At 45.2% G+C, this 20,352-nt stretch overlaps 1 protein-coding gene across 1 annotated transcript in view; it reads left to right on the forward strand.

Moving 5' to 3' along the window:
• Positions 1 to 16,748: 16,748 nt before the first annotated feature.
• Positions 16,749 to 20,352, forward strand: part of tdrd9 (tudor domain containing 9) — a 174,151-nt gene continuing 170,547 nt past the window's right edge. The window contains 1 exon segment of the mRNA XM_068038305.1: positions 16,749 to 16,915. Coding sequence (XP_067894406.1) covers positions 16,749 to 16,915 — 167 coding nt within the window.

Consider the following 20,352-nt stretch of genomic DNA (forward strand, 5'->3'; position numbering starts at 1 on the left):
TAAGCCCACCGACTCACACAGCTACCTCGACTACACTTCTTCACACCCTACCTCCTGTAAAGACTCCATTCCATTCTCCCAGTTTCTCCGTCTCCGACGCATCTGCTCTGATGATGCTACCTTCCATGACAGTGCTTCTGATATGACCTCCTTTTCCCTCAACCAAGGATTTCCCCCCCACTGTGGTTGACAGGGCCCTCAACCGTATCCGGCCAATTTCCCGCACCTCTACCCTCACCGCTTCCCCTCCCTCCCAGAACCGTGACAGGGTTCCCCATGTCCTCACTTTCCACCCCATCAGCCTCCATATCCAAAGGATCATCCTCCGCCATTTCCGCCACCTCCAGCGTGATGCCACTACCAGTCGCATCTTCCCCTCCCTTCCCCTGTCAGCATTCCGAAGGGATCATTCCCTCCGCGACACCCTGGTCCACTCCTCCATTACCCCCACCACCTCGTCCCCGTCCCATGGCACCTTCCCCTGCAATCGCAGGAGGTGTAATATCTGCCCATTTACCTCCTCTCTCCTCACTATCCCAGGCCCCAAACACTCCTTTCAGGTGAAGCAGCAATTTACTTGTACTTCTTTCAATGTAGTATACTGTATTTGCTGCTCACAATGTGGTCTCCTCTATATTGGGGAGACCAAGCGCAGACTGGGTGACCGCTTTGCGGAACATCTCTGCTCAGTCCGCAAGCAGGACCCTGAGCTTCCGGTTGCTTGCCATTTCAACACTCCCCCCCCCCCCCCCCCCCCCGCTCACATCTCTGTCCTGGGATTGCTGCAGTGTTCCAGTGAACATCAACGCAAGCTTGAGGAACAGCATCTCATCTACCGATTAGGCACACTACAGCCTGCCGGACTGAACATTGAGTTCAATAATTTCAGAGCATGACAGCCCCCCATTTTACCTTCATTTTTAGTTATTTTTTCTTTTTCTCTTCTTTACATTTTTTACAATCTTTTTTTTGTTGCATTTATTTCATTTCATCTTAGTTTGTCAGTTCGCTTACCCACTGTTTTTTTTTCAGGTTTGCACTTGCTGCTGTTCAATATTCAGTCCGTTAACACCTAATCTGTACTAATGCTTTGTCTTTCAACACACCATTCACATATTGTTTGCCTTTGCTCCATGACCTTTTGGTCAGCTATGTGGCCTAGTCCAATTCTCCTTTGTTATCTCTTGCCCCACCCCCACCTCACTGGCTTATAACCTGTGACTTTTCTAATATTTGTCAGTTCCGAAGAAGTGTCACTGACCCGAAACGTTAACTCTGCTTCTCTTTTCACAGATGCTGCCAGACCTGCTGAGTGGTTCCAGCATTTCTTGTTTTTATCCCCTTAATCTTCTCTGTACTCTGTCTAGTGCAATCACATTTTTCCTATAGTGCGATGACTCGAACTGCATGCATGACTCCAGCTGTGGCCTAACCAGGGCTTATAAAGATCCAGCAAAACCTCCCTGCCTTTATAATCTATGCCTTATATAATAAAGGCAACTATCCTGTATGCCTTCTTGACCAATGTATCTACTTGTCCAGCCATCTTTAGGGATCTGTGGACATGCACTCCAAGGTCACTCTGTTCCTCTACACTTCTCACTATCCTGCCATTTGTGGTATATTCCCATGCCTTGTTAGCCTTCCCCAAATGCATTAACCTCACACTTCTCCAGACTCAATTCCATTTGCTACTGTTCCCCCCACCTGACTAATCCATTGATATCTTGCTGTAGTCTATGGCTTTCTTCTTCTTTAACCACACAGCTAATTTTTGTATCGTCTGCAAAGTTCTTAATCATACCCCTTCCATTCAAGTCATTTATACCATAAAAAGGGACCTGGTACTGAACCCTGCAGAGCCCCATTTGGAAACATCCTTTCGGTCACCCATCGACCATTACCCTTTGCTTCTAGCCCCTGAGCCAATTTTGGATCCAATTTACCACTTTGCCTTGGATCCCATGGACTTTTACTTTTGTGACCAGTCTGCCATGTGGGACCTTATCAAAAACCTTGCTAAAATCTAAATAGACTACACCAAATGCACTCCCCTCACTGACCCTCATCAAGAAATTCAATTCGCCAGACACGACCTTCCCTGAACGAATCCGTGTTTATTGTCTTTGATTAATCCATGTCTTTCTAAATGAAGATTTATTCTGCCCCTCAATTTTTTTCTAATAATTTACAAACCACCGAGGTTAGGCTGACTGACCCATTAGTACACGGTCTATCCCTTTCTCACTTTTTAAACAATGGTACAATGTTAGCTGCCTTCCGGATCTGGCACCATGCGTGTAGCCAAAGAGGATTGAAAAATGATGGTCAGAGTCTCTGCTATATAGTATAAGGGCCTGAAAGGGGTAATATTTGAGACAGTGAGAGTAACCTCTTCCACAGTAGTGATGATGTAATAATCATTTGGGCATTACGCTTGGAAGAAGCAGGAAGCAGCATGAGGTGTGCTAGCTAGTTGGCTTGTGAAGAGTGTAAATAGTTAGATGTAAATAATAAATGAGTTATTCTTTAGCCCTACAAAGACTCCCAGACCTCTTCAAACAACACTCCACACTACAATACACATGGTGGCAGTGGCAAACAAGGAAAACATTTGACGAAAAATAGTCACCTTATACAGTAGCACCAGGAGACTGAAGAAAACTACTTACCTGCAGAAGAGGCTGTGAAGCACTCCGGAGCTGCTCTGACGATAGTCAGGGAGTCAGCGCAAAGAAATACAGGCTGCACCAGAGCAGTGTGGTGGCCTGCGAGATGAATCCAGCGATTGGGTGAGTCATGGTAGAGACGGTTGGGCATCAAGTAAGAAGCCCTTTGAAAAGGTTGAAGTAATTTTCTAATGGCGCAGTGTGCTCAGAAAGAGATAAAGGAAAAAAAAATCCTGTACTTGGGCTGACAGCGAGGGCAAAGAGCAGGAAACTCCCGAAAAGAGCAGGAACTTCCGAAAAGAGCAGGAAACCACCGAAAAAGCGTGGGAGTTCCTGAACAGAGAGGGGACACCTCCACTAAAGCAAGCAAGCCTAGAAAAAAAATTCTTAAAGAAAGGGGAACACCCTAAAAAAGTCTTCACTATTGAGGATCCAAGTAACATTCCGGTGATAGCTGTAAACCAGGAAAAGGATGGGAGGGAGGAACTCAAGAAAATTACAATCACCAGGGAAGTGGTACTGAACAAATTGTTGGAGCTGCAGGCTGACAGGTCCCTGGGTCCTGATGGACTTAATCCTAGGGTGTTAAAAAAGTGGCTAGTGATATAGTTGATGCATTAGTTTTAATTTTCCAATATTCCCTAGATTCAGGGAAGGTTCCGTTAGATTGGAAAATAGTGAATGTAACTCCTTTATTCAAAAACGGAGACAGAAAGCAGGAAACTACAGGCCAGTTAGCTTAACTGGAAAATGTTAGAAGCTACTGTTAAAGACGTTATAGCAGGGCATTTAGAAAAATTCAAGGTAATCAGCCAGAGTCAACATGGTTTTGTGAAAGGGAAATCATGTTTAACCAATTAATTGGAGTTCTTTGAGGGAGTTACATGTGCTGTGGATAAAGGGAAACTGGTGGATGTATTGTACTTAGATTTCCAGAAGGCATTTGATAAGGTGCCACATCAAAGGTTACTGCAGGAAGTAAAAGCTCATGGTGTAGGGGGTAACATACTGGCATGGATAGAAGATTGGCTAGCTAAAAGGAAATAGAGAATAGCATAAATGAGTTATTTACTGGTTGGCAAGATGTAACGAGTGGTGTGCCACAGGGATCAGTGCTGGGGCCTCAACTTTTTACAATTTATATAAATGACTTAGATGAAGGGACCAAAGGTATGGTTATTAAATTTGCTGATGACACAAAGATAGGTAGGAAAGTAACTTGTGAAGAGGACGTAAGGAGGCTACAAAGGGATATAGATAGGTTAAGTGAGTGGGCAAATACCTGGCAAATGGAGTTTAATGTGGGAAAGTGGGAAATTGTCCACTTTGGCAGGAAGAATAAAAAAGCATATTATCTAAATGGTAGGAGATTGCAGAGCTGAGACACAGAGGGAGCTGGGTGTCCTAGTGCATGAAGTGCAAAAGGTTAGTATGCAGGTACAGCACTTAATTAGGAAAGCTAATAGAAAGTTATAGTTTATTGCGAGGGGAATTGAATACAAATGTAGGGAGGTTATGCTTCAGTTATACAGGGCATTGGTGAGACCACATCTGGAGTACTGTGTACAGTACTGGTTTCCTTATTTAAGGAAGGATATAAATGCTTTGCAGGCAGTACAGAGAAGGTTTAATAAACTAATAACTGGAATGGGCAGGCTGTCTTAACGAGGAAAGATTGGACAGGCTCGGCTTGGATTTGCTGGATTTTTAGAAGAGTAAGAGGCAACTTGATTGAAACATAAAAGATCCTGAGGGGTCTTGACAGGGTGGATGTGGAAAGGATGTTTCCCCTTGTGGGAGAATCTAGAACTAGGGGTCACAGTTTAAAAATAAGGGGTCGCCCATTTAAGACAGAAATGAGGAGAAAGTTTTTCTCAGAGGGTTGTGAGACTTTGGAATTCTCTTCCTCAAAAGGCGGTGGAAGCAGAGTCTTTGAATATTTTTAAGACAGAGGTAGATAGATTCTTGATAACCAAGGGGGTGGAAGGTTATCGGGGGTAGGTGGAAATGTGGAGTAATCAGTTCAGCCATGAACTTATTGAATGGCGGAGCAGGCTCGAAGGGCCGAGTGACCTACTCCTGCTCCTAATTCTTATGTTTGTATGTAAAGAATGATTTGAAAGCTTCCAGAATTGGGAAAGGCCCAATCAGATACAGAATTGGTCAATGTGGAGAAAAAGATTTCTAAGGTTTAGAATAGCTTCTGAGCTACACACTAAAACAGAGGCTGAGCAAGTTAACACTCTTTTATACTCCGTGGATGCCATTACTTATGACGTGATTGTAAGGCAAGTCATAAATGAAGCTTCATACAAATTTGAAGACATGTTACAAGCATTCAACAAATATTTTAATTTGAGAAGTAACAAGATCCTGGAAAGAACAAATTTTAAGAGAGTTCAGAAGATAGGCGAATCCGTGGATAATTTCATTCATGATTTGTACAGATTAGCTGAGGGCTGCGAGTATGGAGAACTGAAGTCTGAGTTGATCAGGGACCGTACAGCAGTTGAAATAGCTGGCAAGTCCTTATCAGACCTCACACTAGAGAAGGTGATTCAGATGGTGCAACAGGCAGAAGTCCAAAGACAAAACAGAGGCATTCTCCAGCCCTAAGACAGGTCAAAAAAATCTGCTGCCTGTGCAGAGAAAGACCTCTTTTCTCAAATTTACAAAACAAAAAGCCTACACACATAGAGCAGTGAATAAGGTGGAACAATTTCCAGTGGAAGATAAACCAGGAGATCTCCTAAGGGAACTTAACAACCCCAATCAAGGATTTTGCATGGCAGACATCTAAGTCAATGGACATATTACTAATTTCAAGTTAGACACAGGTGCAAGTGTCATGGTTCTGTCAGAACAACAGTCATGGTTGACGAGACGTTGCTTACAACTCGCAGACACACAGTTATATGATCCAGGAGGGATCCAACTGAAGGTGTAGGGTAAGCTTAAAGCAACTCTCCAATATAAAGAAAGACTGATTATGGAAACCCTATACATGTTGAAAAACCAAGAATTTTCTCTGATAAGCAGAAAAGCATGCTTAGACCTACATCTGCTCAAAAAAGTGGATGAAATCAAACAGCCGCTTTCAAGCAGTCTATCACAAACTGTTTTCGGGTCTAGGGAGGCTGAAGACAGAGTATAGAATTACACTAAAAAGGAGATGCCAAACCAGTACATATTTTTACACCTAGAAAGATCCATAACCGTTGATGAACCAAGTACAAAATCAGCTGGAAGAGATGACCAGAATGGGAGTCATTTCTCCTGTCACGAAACCAACAACGTGGTGTTCGCCTATGGTTCCAGTTTCAAAATCAAATGGTACTCTTCGTATCTGTGTGGATTTAACGCAGCTTAACAAAGTAGCGAAAAGGGAAAAACATCCTATGTTGTCAGTAGGCGAAAGCCTGGCAAAGCTATCCAAAAGCATAATGTTCACTAAACCTGACGCGAATAGTGGCTTTTGCAGGTTCCTTTGGATGAGAAGCCAAGATTATTCACAACCTTTATCACTCCATGTGCACGCTTTTGTTTCAATCATGTAACATTTGGGATAACATCTGCACCTGAAATCTTCCAAAGGACCATTGTTATGACCGAGGTGGGAGCTATGCACTGTCAATTCAGACCCATCACTCCGCACGTCGCAGCATATTATTAAAGTTTTCCCCCCAACCAGAAATACACCCAAATTAAACACTCTTAGTAACCCCAGATTAAAATAGACCAAACCAGGTATCTTTAGACAACAACAAATAAACTATTTTTTTTAAAGAACTATAATTTTAAACACTATTAAGATAAACCTATGTCTAAAAACCTTATAACTTTTTATTTTAAGCTAACTCCCCCATTCACACACATACACTCAAAAATCATGGTTTCTTTTTAAAAAATTATGTTTTAAAAATCAGCTGTTTCTTAAGAATAAATAAATAACTGGCATATAAGTCTGTGGGTTACATTCCTGATGGGTGAGGTATTCTTGTGTGAAAATAATCAAACGTCACTCGAAGTCTCCACGCGGATTTGATGAAATAGTCTCTTACTAGATAGGCATTCAAACACTTCGGCTGTAGCAGACATCAAACACTTCTTTCAACGATGAGCACAGCAATAGGTTAGCTTGAATTTTAAAACCGACAGTCTCTCAGTCGAAACTTTACTTCAGCAATACAAACGGTCGCTTCAAAGGGTTATTTCCTCCTTAGGCAATTAACTTGGCCTGTAGCTCCTTGTAGAATTTTTGCTGAGAGAAATAGACAGCTCTTTTCTTCAGTCGCATGCTTCACTGGTGAATCTCTCAAAACTGGTTTCAGCCAGTTTTTGCACAGCTAAGTTGAAACAATGTACCATGTGACCTCTCTCTCCTGCTATCTCCTAGATAACAAGTGCAGCTGGCACACTGTGCCTCAGAAATCTAAAAGTTCTCTCCCTGTCTTAAAGGTGCACTATTTTTAACAGAGGAGAAAATAAATACAGATCCGTGACACCATGTATAACATTCTGCAAGGCTTAAAAGGAGCAATATGTCACAAGGATGATGTCCTGGTGCATGAAGCTTCTATTGAGGAACATGATCAGAGAGTAAAAGCAGTTTTAAGTCATCTTCAGGAAGGGCTCACACTTAATGACAAGTTTGAATTCTCCAAGATGCCGATTCGTTTCTTGGGACATATACTAAGTAACAACGGTATAATGGCAGATCTGCAAAAAACTAGTTTCCAACTCCAACTTCTGTCCAACAGCTCCAAAGATTTCTTAGAATGGTGAATCAGTTAGCCAAATTTTTACCTAATCTAGTGCAGGTAACCAAGCCATTAACACAATTCTTGAAAAAAGATCAATTGTGGTGTTGGAGTTCACATCAAGAGCAGGCATTCCAAAAGATGCAAGAAATGCTCATATCGCTTGATATCTTAGCACACTATTATCCTACAACAATCGCTGCAGATGCCTCATCCACAGGGTTAGGGGCAGTCCTTTTCCAAGAACAGCCTGATGGTGTAGAAGATCAATCTATAATGCATCAAGAGCTTTGACCGTGACAGAGACCAGATATGGGGTGATTGAAAAAGAAGCACTTGCAGTCACATGGGCTTGTGAGCAGTTCTCTGATTACATTATGGGATTGAAGGTTGTCATTGAGGCAGACAACAAACCACTAGTTTCCTTCGTGAATGAGGAGATTGCAAAAATGCCAAGAATTCAGAGGTTCCTGTTATGATTGACGCGATATACGTGAGACCATTTATTTTCAGGAAAAGGTGCAAACTTCTGCTGATGCGCTATCAAGAGCGACAGTAGACTATCTGACTCAACAGGATGTGAATTTTGTGAACAAATTCACAATATACTGCGCAACAGTGGCTAGCAAGCATACAGAAACTGCAAGAAATTCATCACGCCTAAAAGCAGGATGAAGAATGTACTCGTATACGTCAATACGGCACAAAGGGTTGGCCTCAAAAACATCTGAGTGGTAAGATCATGAAAACTTTCTACAAATTCAGAAAACACTTCACAATCATCAATGCTTTGCTGGTGTATGATGACAGACGAGTCAGTCTGAGTTCACTCCGATCAGATATCTTGGAGCATCTACATCAGGGCGACATGGACATAACCAAGTGCAGAGCACGGGCTCAATCATCCGTGTGGTGGCCAGGAATATCCAAAGACATAGAAAACATGGTTCTGAACTGCTCAGTATGTGCAATACATAGACCAGAGCAGAGGGAACCTCTGATTACAATAACATTTCCAACCAGACTATGGGAACGGCTAGGGATGAATTTATTTACGTACAATGGAAAATCCTATATAAACCGTCATTGATTATTTCTCATGATGGATTGAAGTGAAAAGGTTGTACTCAACAACGGAATCTGTTATCCAAGCTTTGCAGGAGATCTTTGCGACGCATGGTATCCCTGATAAATTTGTGACAGACAACGGACCACAGTTTGCAAATGAATACTTCGCACAAATTGCAAGAAAATGGGGATTTGAACATCTCACGAGTTGACCACAATATTCTCGGTCAAATGGCGAAGCCAAAAGAGGAGTAAGAACCATAACGACGTTGTTGAAGAGGAACGAAGATCTTCCGACTGCACTGATTAACGACCGATCTACTCCATTGTTGTGTGGACTATCACCTTCTGAGCTGTTGATGGGGAGGAAGATAAAAACCCAACTTCCCATTTTTCCTAGAAAACTACTTCCGGGGCTAAACATCAAAGACTACCGAAAGTTTCAAGAGAGAGAGAAGTACGACAGGAACCAACAGCTCACAACTGCAATAAAAGATTTTGTACCAAAAACTTACCTCAGCTAAAGGAAGGCAAGAAGATATGGATACGAGATCTAGAACGGGAAGGTGTTGTCATCCAAAAAGATGAAAATTATCAGAGATCATATCTTGTACACATAGCAGAGAGTACTTTATGATGAAATAGGAGAAACATTATCCCTATTTCACAGAAGCAACAATCATTCATCTGGATTAACCAGATGATGACCAAGAAACCCAGAGATAACAAGATACTACAAACATTGGTCAAGGCCATCTAAGTCAGCCAACGAGACTTTCAAACAAGACTACCAATCTTCAGACTCGGAAGAGAACACGATCAGGGAGTCGTATACCATTCTGATAGGCTAAATCTGTGATGGACAGAGACTTGTGGGGAAGATGGGGTAGTATGTAAAGTCAAAATTAATGAATGCATATATTCTTTTTTCTTTTTCTTTTGGGCCTCCTTATCTCGAGAGACAATGGATACGCGCCTGGAGGTGGTCAGTGGTTTGTGAAGCAGCGCCTGGAGTGGCTATAAAGGCCAATTCTGGAGTGACAGGCTCTTCCACAGGTGCTGCAGAGAAATTTGTTTGTTGGGGCTGTTGCACAGTTGGCTCTCCCCTTGCGCCTCTGTCTTTTTTCCTGCCAACTACTAAGTCTCTTCGACTCGCCACAATTTAGCCCTGTCTTTATGGCTGCCCGCCAGCTCTGGCGAATGCTGGCAACTGACTCCCACGACTTGTGATCAATGTCACACGATTTCATGTCACGTTTGCAGACGTCTTTATAACGGAGACATGGACGGCCGGTGGGTCTGATACCAGTGGCGAGCTCGCTGTACAATGTGTCTTTGGGGATCCTGCCATCTTCCATGCGGCTCACATGGCCAAGCCATCTCAAGCGCCGCTGACTCAGTAGTGTGTATAAGCTGGGGGTGTTGGCCGCTTCAAGGACTTCTGTGTTGGAGATATAGTCCTGCCACCTGATGCCAAGTATTCTCCGAAGGCAGCGAAGATGGAATGAATTGAGACGTCGCTCTTGGCTGGCATACGTTGTCCAGGCCTCGCTGCCGTAGAGCAAGGTACTGAGGACACAGGCCTGATACACTCGGACTTTTGTGTTCCATGTCAGTGCGCCATTTTCCCACACTCTCTTGGCCAGTCTGGACATAGCAGTGGAAGCCTTGCCCATGCGCTTGTTGATTTCTGCATCTAGAGACAGGTTACTGGTGATAGTTGAGCCTAGGTAGGTGAACTCTTGAACCACTTCCAGAGCGTGGTCGCCAATATTGATGGATGGAGCATTTCTGACATCCTGCCCCATGATGTTCGTTTTCTTGAGGCTGATGGTTAGGCCAAATTCATTGCAGGCAGACGCAAACCTGTCGATGAGACTCTGCAGGCATTCTTCAGTGTGAGATGTTAAAGCAGCATCGTCAGCAAAGAGGAGTTCTCTGATGAGGACTTTCCGTACTTTGGACTTCGCTCTTAGACGGGCAAGGTTGAACAACCTGCCCCCTGATCTTGTGTGGAGGAAAATTCCTTCTTCAGAGGATTTGAACGCATGTGAAAGCAGCAGGGAGAAGAAAATCCCAAAAAGTGTGGGTGCGAGAACACAGCCCTGTTTCACACCACTCAGGATAAGAAAGGGCTCTGATGAGGAGCCACCATGTTGAATTGTGCCTTTCATATTGTCATGGAATGAGGTGATGATACTTAGTAGCTTTGGTGGACATCCGATCTTTTCTAGTAGTCTGAAGAGACCACGTCTGCTGACGAGGTCAAAGGCTTTGGTGAGATCAATGAAAGCAATGTAGAGGGGCATCTGTTGTTCACGGCATTTCTCCTGTATCTGACGAAGGGAGAACAGCATGTCAATAGTCGATCTCTCTGCACGAAAGCCACACTGTGCCTCAGGGTAGACGCGCTCGGCCAGCTTCTGGAGCCTGTTCAGAGCGACTCGAGCAAAGACTTTCCCCACTATGCTGAGCAGGGAGATTCCACGGTAGTTGTTGCAGTCACCGCGGTCACCTTTGTTTTTATAGAGGGTGATGATGTTGGCATCGCGCATGTCCTGGGGTACTGCTCCCTCGTCCCAGCACAGGCATAGCAGTTCATGTAGTGCTGAGAGTATAGCAGGCTTGGCACTCTTGATTATTTCAGGGGTAATGCTGTCCTTCCCAGGGGCTTTTCCGCTGGCTAGGGAATCAATGGCATCACTGAGTTCCGATTTGGTTGGCTGTATGTCCAGCTCATCCATGACTGGTAGAGGCTGGGCTGCATTGAGGGCAGTCTCAGTGACAGCATTCTCCCTGGAGTACAGTTCTAGGTAGTGCTCAACCCAGCGGTCCATCTGTTTGCGTTGGTCAGTGATTATGTCCCCCGATTTAGATTTGAGGGGGGTGATCTTCTTGATGGTTGGCCCAAGAGCTCTCTTCATGCCATCATACATTCCTCTGATGTTTCCGGTGTCTGAGGCCAGCTGAATATGACTGCATAGGTGTTGCCAGTAGTCGTTTGCGCAACGCCTAGCTGTTCTTTGTGCAGTACTTCTGGCTGCTTTAAGTGCTGCGGATGTTAAATCGCTGGGGGCTTTCTTGTAGTTCAAAAGTGCAATGCGCTTAGCGGCTATGACAGGTTCCAGCTCTTCATTATGAGATTGAAACCAGTCTGCATTTCTCTTCGCACTTTTGCCGTAGGTGGTCAAAGCTGACTCATAGATGGCGTCTCTGATGTGGGCCCACTTGGTCTCAGCATCCCCTGTGGGAGTGTTTTGAAGGGCTGTTACAAGTGAATTTAGAAATTTTTGTAACAGCTGTGGGTGAGAAATTCTGCTCGTGTTGATGCGCGGGTGGCCCTTCTGCTTGGAATGATGCAACTTCTTTGGTCTGAGTCTAACCTTGCTGCACACCAGGGAGTGGTCGGTGTCGCAGTCCGCACTGTGGAAGCTGCGTGTGATTTGAACACTGTTTAAGGCGGCTCGCCTTGTGACAATGAGGTCTAGCTGGTGCCAACGACATGATCTTGGGTGCCTCCATGAAACCTGGTGACAGGGTTTAGTGTGAAAGAACGAGTTGGTGATGCAGAGGTTATGATAGGTACACAACTCAAGCAGTCTCTGCCCGTTCTCATTCATCCTTCCAACGCCATAGCGCCCAAGGCAGGAGGGCCATGAGTCATGGTCGGCCCCAACCCTGGCATTAAAGTCCCCCAGCAGGAATAGGTGTTCGGTGTTGGGGATGCTGCTAATGATGTTATGGAGTTGTTCATAGAACTGGTCTTTAGCTTCAGGTGCGGAGCAGAGTGTTGGAGCATAGATGCTGAGTAGGTGTACTGGACCAGAGGTGGTGAGCAGTCGGATGGACAGTATGCGTTCCGAGCCATTTGAGGGAGGCTCTATCATGCTGAGCAAGGAGTTTCTGATGGCGAAGCCCACTCCATGCTGTCTTGGTTCTTCAGGATCCCTGCCCTGCCAGAAGAAGGTGTAGTCTTGCTCTGCTAGAGAGCCACTCGCGGGGAGGCGAGTCTCCTGAAGTGCTGCAATGTCCACATTGAATCTACTGAGCTCGTTGTTAATGATGGCGGTCTTCCGAGAATCGTTGATTTGTGTAAGGTCTTCCGACAGGCCAGGACACATAGTTCTGACGTTCCAGCTTGCAAAGCGAAGGGCTGGTACCTTCTTTCCTTTTTTCATGTTGTTTGGTGCGGTGTATCAGTCCACCTTTCGGGCAATGACCCCGAGCTCCAAGCACCCATTGAAGCAGGCAGACTGTGGCGGGACAGAACCTTATTGACCGGGGGCTGCCCGGTTTGAGGCGGGCGGTAGCTGTCCAGTGAGGTGCAATGACCTCTCCCACCGACAAAGGCAACCCGTGGCGCCCAGTTTCTACGCCAATTTATCTGGACATAACCCGTAACTGCTGCCTTCCGTGTTGTTTTAGTCGCTGTGAGGCAACTATGGAGTGACCTCTCCATGGCGCATGCCTGGGCAAATTTATGGAGGTTGAGAGTTGCCCAGTCGTCAAAACCCCCCTCTCGGCCTTTCTGGTGGGGTCCAAAGGAGTGCAGGACACGACGTTTGGCACCAGTATGGCTGCAGGAACTGCCGGAAACATGCCAAAGGTGACACATGACCGCCTACGGGGTTCCGCTCCGGATTTTCTGTTAGGGTTTACTCCCTTAGCCTTGGTCTCTCCCGAGATGCCCACAAGGCAGTGGGGTTGTTGGGGCCCCTACACAGGTGTAGGATGGTGCCGGTGGGAGGAGGGGATGCAAGGGGGAGGGGTAGAGGGAGGGGGTGGGGGGGGGGTGCAGGGGAAGGGGGTGCGGGGTGAAGATGGTGCGAGGGGGGGGCGGGCTGGGACGGGGTTGTGAGGGGGTGAGCTGAGAGGGTGGAGCAGGGAAGGGGACGGGGGTGGGGGGGGTGGAAGGGGGGTAAAGGGGGGGCAGGGGGGGTGGAATCTGGTGCAGGTAATAAGCCATTTCCTCAGTGCCCACCATCGACGTCCGGAAAGCTCATCCACGTCCTTCGGGAGGTGAAGCATCATTTGGCAGACTTCGAGGTGATTACATTTGCTAAGGGTTTTTTTTTTTGCAGTGGTTTAAATAAAGGCATGCAGCATTGCCGACAGTGCGCTGCAGATGCTCTCCGAGCCATCTCCCGCGGGCGCTTTGAAGTTGCGGCCGGGGGGGCCGTTCGTGGATGTTTTGGGTGTTCGGGGCACCTTTTCACAGGACTTCTCTCGGGTCCCGCAGCTCCTTCTTAACCTCAATGGACTTACCGCATGCCGTGGCTGCAGACACTCTGGACTGTGAAGACAGCAGGATCGGAGATTGAAGTATCGGCAGCTGTGCTCGTCAGTTTCATCCGGATCAATTTCATTGAAAAAACAAAGAGCAGGTGTGGCTGGGGGAGGGCAGTGGGCCCAGGTAACATACACTAAACTAACTGTTAACTTTTAGATAGGGCTAAAATGAACTGATTTAAAGAGCCAGGGGAATTTAAACAGTTTAAGAGGGCAGATTGGGGGAGAAAACGTTAGGGATGGGAGCAGATGGCCATGGATAGAGTTGAACAGCAAGGGAGCTTCCTAGGGAGCTTCCAGCCCAGGAGCCATCTTGGCCATTGTAGTGGATATATATATATATATATATCAAATAGATTGGGACAAAGACTTGGCCGGGGGGTGGGGCGCAGAGATGTAGTATAAGGGCCTGAAAGGGTTAATGTTTTGAACAGTGAGAGTAACCCCTCCCGCGGTAGTGACAATGATGTAATAATCACTTGGGCTGGAAGAAGCTAGAAGCAGCAGGAAGTGTGCTAGCTGGATAGGCTTGTGGAGAGTATAAATAGTTATATGCAAATAATAAATAAGTTATTCTTCAAGCCTATGAAGACTGAGATTTCTTTAAACAACACTCGAAATACACTGCAACAATACACAACACACTATTTCTTCTCTTGCTTCCCTTGGCAGCCTAGGACACATTTTATCCCGGACTGGAGACGAGACTTCAACTTATTTAAAGCCCATAAATTTGCACAGTTAAAAATTGGGCCCAAAGAGTTAATTCACAGTAAAACTGTGAACTAAACCACATCGTGTGGTTCGGTTTCCAAAGGAGCTCCAATATACTCAGGATCCTAAAGAACGGAATGGCAGAGTGGAATCAGAAGTCAATTCAAAACGGGGATCCGACCTGAAAGAGCAGCAGCTTAAAAAGCAAACAGCCAGTCACAGAGGGTGAGAAGCCCCTTAAAACACAAACTTTCTTTTGTTGTTGCCGAAAATCTGCACGGACCCAGTTTTGGAGCAGGGACCGGGACACACGGGAAGCACCGTATCCAAGCAGTGTTTATTATTCGGCGGCCAGTGTTGATGTTGCTGGCTGCCGATCTGGAAGTCTGCCTCTGGTTGGTGAACTCAGCTCTTTATCACAGGGACTTAGAGCTGCCAATGTTACGCAGCCAGTCCGGCCCCCATCGCCTGCACCTGCTTCTCCGCACGTACACCCACCTTCTGCACCCACTCTGTCAGGCACAGCTGCTTTGCTGCTTTCTGCACTTTATAATTCTCCCAGAGGTCTCGACATTTGCTGTCCGACCACATCGCAGCTGAAATGGGAACAGAATTGTTACAGCACAAAAGGAAGCTATTCAGCCCATCATGTCCACACCGGCTCTCTGAAAGAGCATTTCCCTCAGTTCCATTCCCTTGTCTTCTCCCCATAACTCTGCACATTCTTCCTTTTCATATAACAGTCTAATTCCCTTTTGAATGCTTCAATTGAAGCTGCCTCCGCCATATTCTCAGGCAGCGCATTCCAGACTTTAACTAATCGCTGCGTGAAAAAGTTTTTCCTCATGTCACTTTTGCTTCTCTTACCAAATACTTGAAATCTGTGCCCTCTCGTTGTCGATCCTTTCACGAGTGGGAACAGTTTCTATCTACTCTGTCCAGATCCCTCATGATTTTGAATACCTCAAACAAATCACCTCTCAGCCTTCTCTTCTCCAAGGAAAACATTCCTAACTTCTCCAGTCTATCTTCATAACTGAAATTCCTCATCCCTGGAACCATTCTCATGAATCTTTTCTATACTCTTTCCAATGCCCTCACGTCTTTCCTCAAGTGTGGCGCCCAGAATTGGACGCAATACTCCAGCTGAGGCCGCACTCGTGTCTTATACATGTTCAACATAACTTCCTTGCTCTTGTACTCTATGCCCCTACTAATAAAGCCCAGGATACTGTATGCTTTATTAACCCCTCTTTCAACCTGTCCTGCCACCTTCAATGAATAATGCACATATACACCCAGCTCCTGTACCCCCTTTAGAATTGTATCCTTTCTTCTATATTGTCTCTCCATGTACTTCCTACCAAAATGAATATCACTTCACATTTCTCTGCATTGAACTTAATCTGCCACCTGTCTGCCCATTCCACCAACTTGACTACGTCCTTTTGAAGTTCTACACTATCCGCCTCACAGTTCACAATGCTTCCAAGTTTCGTATCATCTGCAAACTGTGAAATTGTGCCCTGTACACCAAGGTCTAGGTCATTAATATATATCTGGAAAAGCAAGGGTCCCAACACTGATCCCTGGGGAACTCCACTACAAACCTTTCTCCAGCCCGAAAAACATCCATTAACCACTACTCTTTGTTTCCTGTAACTCAGCCAATTTCGTATCCATGTTGCTACCGTCCCTTTTATTCCATGAGCTACAGCTTTGCTCACAAGTCTGTTGTGCGGCACTGTATCAAATGCCTTTTGAAAGTCCATGTACACCACATCAACAGCGTTGCCCTCATTGACCCTCTCTGTTACCTCCTCAAAAAAACTCCAGCAAGTTAGTTAAACGTGATTTTCCCTGAAGAAATCCATGCTGGCTTTCCTTAATTAATTCACATTTGTCCACGTGACTGTTGATTTCGTCCTGAATTATTTTTTGTGTAAGTTTTCCCCTAACCCAACGAAACTACAACCAACATTTCACAACGACAGCGCAATTGAGGCTAATTTGGCTGTGAAATCGCGTCTCTCACAACAAAGTCGCGAGATTTGGAATATCTGACGGGCTACTCTTCCTCCTCTCAGTAACTCCGACCCTGTGAAGTCCCCTGTCACGTGAGAAGCTTCGAACAACGCCGAATAGATTGGCACATGCGCAAGTGTGAACAATTGTCCCTGCGGCGTCCATGCGCAGACTATCTACGAGCTGATTGCTGTGCGCGCCTAACGGCCGTAGCTCATGCACCATGATCAGGAATTTGGTGGCGCAGCAAATACAGGATTGGTTTACCATCGGTAAAACGGTCACCGGTGTTGAGCTTTTGGGAGGAAAGCGCGCTACTTTTGTCGCTGATGTCACGAGCTCAAGTGCTGGACAGCGCAGCTCCGAGCCTGAAACCCTCCGACCGAAGCGGTGAGAATCGATCTGAGCGTCGACAGGCACCGTGTGTGGGCGCAGCCCTGCAAGGACCGGGGCTCCCTGCACATTATCGGCAGTTGCTGCTTCGACAGAGTGAAAATATTCAGTGCTTTATCACCCGGGGCACAGACACTCGGACCCAGATTCCACATACACACACAAAGACTTGTAGTTACCTTTAATGGCAGACACATGCCCTTTCCTAATTTTAATTTTAGATATTAAATTCGTTGGTTGTATTTCCAGAGTTACCAAATAAATTAGTTGCATAGAAAATACTGAGTGAGGAGGAGCAGACTTCATTCATCCCAAGAATTATTACAAGGTGTACTGTCTTCAAATTTGTTTCCCCCTCTCCCCGCCATTATATTACTTTTATGTAAATATTTTGTATCTCTTTAGATAATATTTTGCAGATGATGGTTGCGTAATTGAGCTGAAGATTGTGTAGGTAAGGTATAAACGTTTTGATAGAGATTTGTAAGGTAAATATCGATCGGGTGAAAATGAATTTACATTTGCTTTACCAACTTTTTGGCCCATGAGTTGTTCCAAAGTGCTTCACAGCCAATTTTTATTTATTCGTTCGTGGGATTTGGGTTTCGCTGGCAAGGCCTGCATTTCTTGCCAATCCCTAATTGCCCTTGAGAAGGAGGTGGTGAGCTGTCTCCTTTAACTTGCAGTCCATCTGATGTGGGTACACCCACAGCGCTAATGGGAGGAAGTTCCAGCATTTTGATCCAGTGATGGAAGGAACGGTGATATATTTCCAAGTCAGGATGGTGTTTGGCTTGGAGGGGAACTTGCAGGTGGTGGTGTTCCCGGAAGAGGTCACTGGTTTTGAAAGTGCTGTCGAAGGAGGCGTGGTGAATTGCTGCAATGCATCTTGTATATGGCACATACTGCTGCCACTGTGTGTCGGTGGTGGAGGGAATGTCGATCAAGCAGGCTGCTGTGTCCTGGATGGTGTTGATCTTCCTGAGTGTTGTTGGAGCCACACACATCCAGGCAAGTGGAGAGTATGCTAACACACTTCTGACTTATGCCTTGTAGCTGGTGGACAGGCTTTGGGGAGTCCCAATTTCTGACCTCTTGTAGCCACAGTATTTGTGTAGCCGCTTCATTTTCTGTCAATGGTAACCCCCAGGATATTGATGGGGGATTCAGCGATGAGAATTCCTTTGACTGTCAAAGGGAGATAGTTGGAGTCTCTCTTATTGAAGATTGTCATTGATGATACATGTGCAGTGCGAATGTTACTTGCCACCTATCAGCCAAGTCTGAATGTTGTCTGGGTCTTGCTGTGTATGGATACTGACTGCTTCAGTATCTGAGGAATTGTGAATGGTACTGGACATCATGCAATCATCAGCAAACATCTTCACTTCTGACCTTCAGATGGTTGAACCTAGGACACTACCCTGAGGAACTTCTGCAGCAATGTCCTGGGGCTGAGATGATTGGCCTGCACCAACCAGCGCCATCTTCCTTTGTGCTAGGCATGACTCCAAGCAGTGGGGTGTTTTTCCCCTTGATTCCCACTGACTTGGTTTGGCTAGGGCTTCTTGATGCCACACAGTCAAATGCTGCCTTGATATCCAGGGAATCACTCTCACCTCGCGTCTTGAGTTCAGCACATTTGTCCATCATTGGGCCATTGTGTAATATGGGCAGGAGCCTGGTGGAACACAAACCTTGGTGCTTGGTAGCACTTGAAGCTTTTGGAGGGTAGTCAGTTTGACAGTTAGTGCATAAGATATCGAAAAGGTGTGTACTGACGTAGTAGATAAGTGTTACTACAAATATTTTGTTTATTGTTTTTCATCTTTTGAGAAAGATGTTGCATGCCCACAGTGTTTTCTCTTTACTGTGAAAGCATGCATCCTTTTTTTCCTAAGTTACTCTTTTTCTTGCTTGAGGTATCATGCTTAAACTTGAGCTGAGAAAGAGACTTGCATTGCAGATCTTGGTCATCAGAGAGGATTGATAGCAAAGTATGAGAAGTCTTAACCTTTTTTATTCATTCATGGGTTGTCAGTGTCGCTGGTAAGGGTAGCATTTATTGCCCATCCCTAATTGCCCTGAGAAAGTGGGTGGGTGAGCTACCTTCTTGAACTGCTGCAGTCTGTGTGGTGTAGGCGCACCACAGTGCTGTTAGGTAGAATGTGTTCCAGGCTGAAGGTACTGCGATATATTTCCAAATGAGGAGGGTGGGTGAGTTGGAGGGAATTTGCAGGTGGTGGAGGTCCCATGCGTCTGCTGGCCGTGTTCTGCTTGGTGATGTAGGGTGTGGGCTTGGAAGATGCTTTTGAAGAAAGCTTGGTGAGTTGTTGCAATTCATTTTGTAGGTGGTACAAACTGCAGTCATGGTACATAGGAACAGGGGTAGCCTATTTTTCTCCTTGAGCCTGTTCTGTCATTCAATGAGATTATTGATCTGTGACCTGGCTCCATATCCTTAATACCTTTGAATCTCAAAATCTATCAATCTCAGTTTTAAAATTAACAATTGATCTGGCATCAGTTGCCATTTGGGGTTAGAGTGTTCCAAACTTCTACCACCTTTTGCATGAAGAAGTGTTTGCTAATTTCACTCCTGAAAGGTCTGGCTCTATTTTTTTGACTATGTCACTTAGTCCTTGACTCCCTGCCTAGCAGAAATTGTTTCTTCCAATCTACCCTATCTGTTTCCCTTAATATCTTGCAAACTTGAATCAAATCATCTCTAAATTCCTGGGAATACAATCCTAGTTTGTTGAATCTGTCCCATCTTAACCTTTAGAGGTCAGGTACCACTCTGGTAAATCTGTGCAGCACTCCATCCAAGGCTGATATATCCTTCCTAAAGTATGCCCAGAACTGCTTGCAGTACTCCAAGTATGTTCTAACCAGGGCTTTGTATAGCTGAAGCATGATTTCTACCCACTTGTATTCTCGTCCTCTAGATATTAAGGTTATCATTCAGTTAGCCTTTTTGATTATTTTCTGTACTTGTTGATGACATCTTATTGATCCATGTACTTGGACCGCCACTGTTTTTAGCTTTTCACCATTTAGAAAGTATCCTGTTCTATCCTTTGTAGGTCCGAAATGGATGACCTCATATTTGTGTACATTGAAATCCATTTGCCACAGTTTTGCCCATTCACTTAATCTATCAAGAGCTGTTTGTAATTTTATGCTTCCATCTACACTGCTTACAATGCCTTCTATTTTTGTGTCATCGGCAAATTTAAATATGTGGCTTTCTATCCCATCATCTAAGTTGTTAACACAGTGAATAGCTGAGGCAGCAACACAGATCCTTGTGGGACGTCACTAGCCACATCCTGCCAATTATCCCTCGTCTCTTTCTCCTGCTTGGCCAATCTAACTAGATCAATAATTTGCCTTCAATTCCATGAGCTACAGCTTTAGCTGACAGTCTGTCT

The sequence above is a fragment of the Heterodontus francisci genome, chromosome 9 (genome assembly GCF_036365525.1).
Source record: "Heterodontus francisci isolate sHetFra1 chromosome 9, sHetFra1.hap1, whole genome shotgun sequence".
Lineage (NCBI taxonomy): Eukaryota > Metazoa > Chordata > Chondrichthyes > Heterodontiformes > Heterodontidae > Heterodontus > Heterodontus francisci.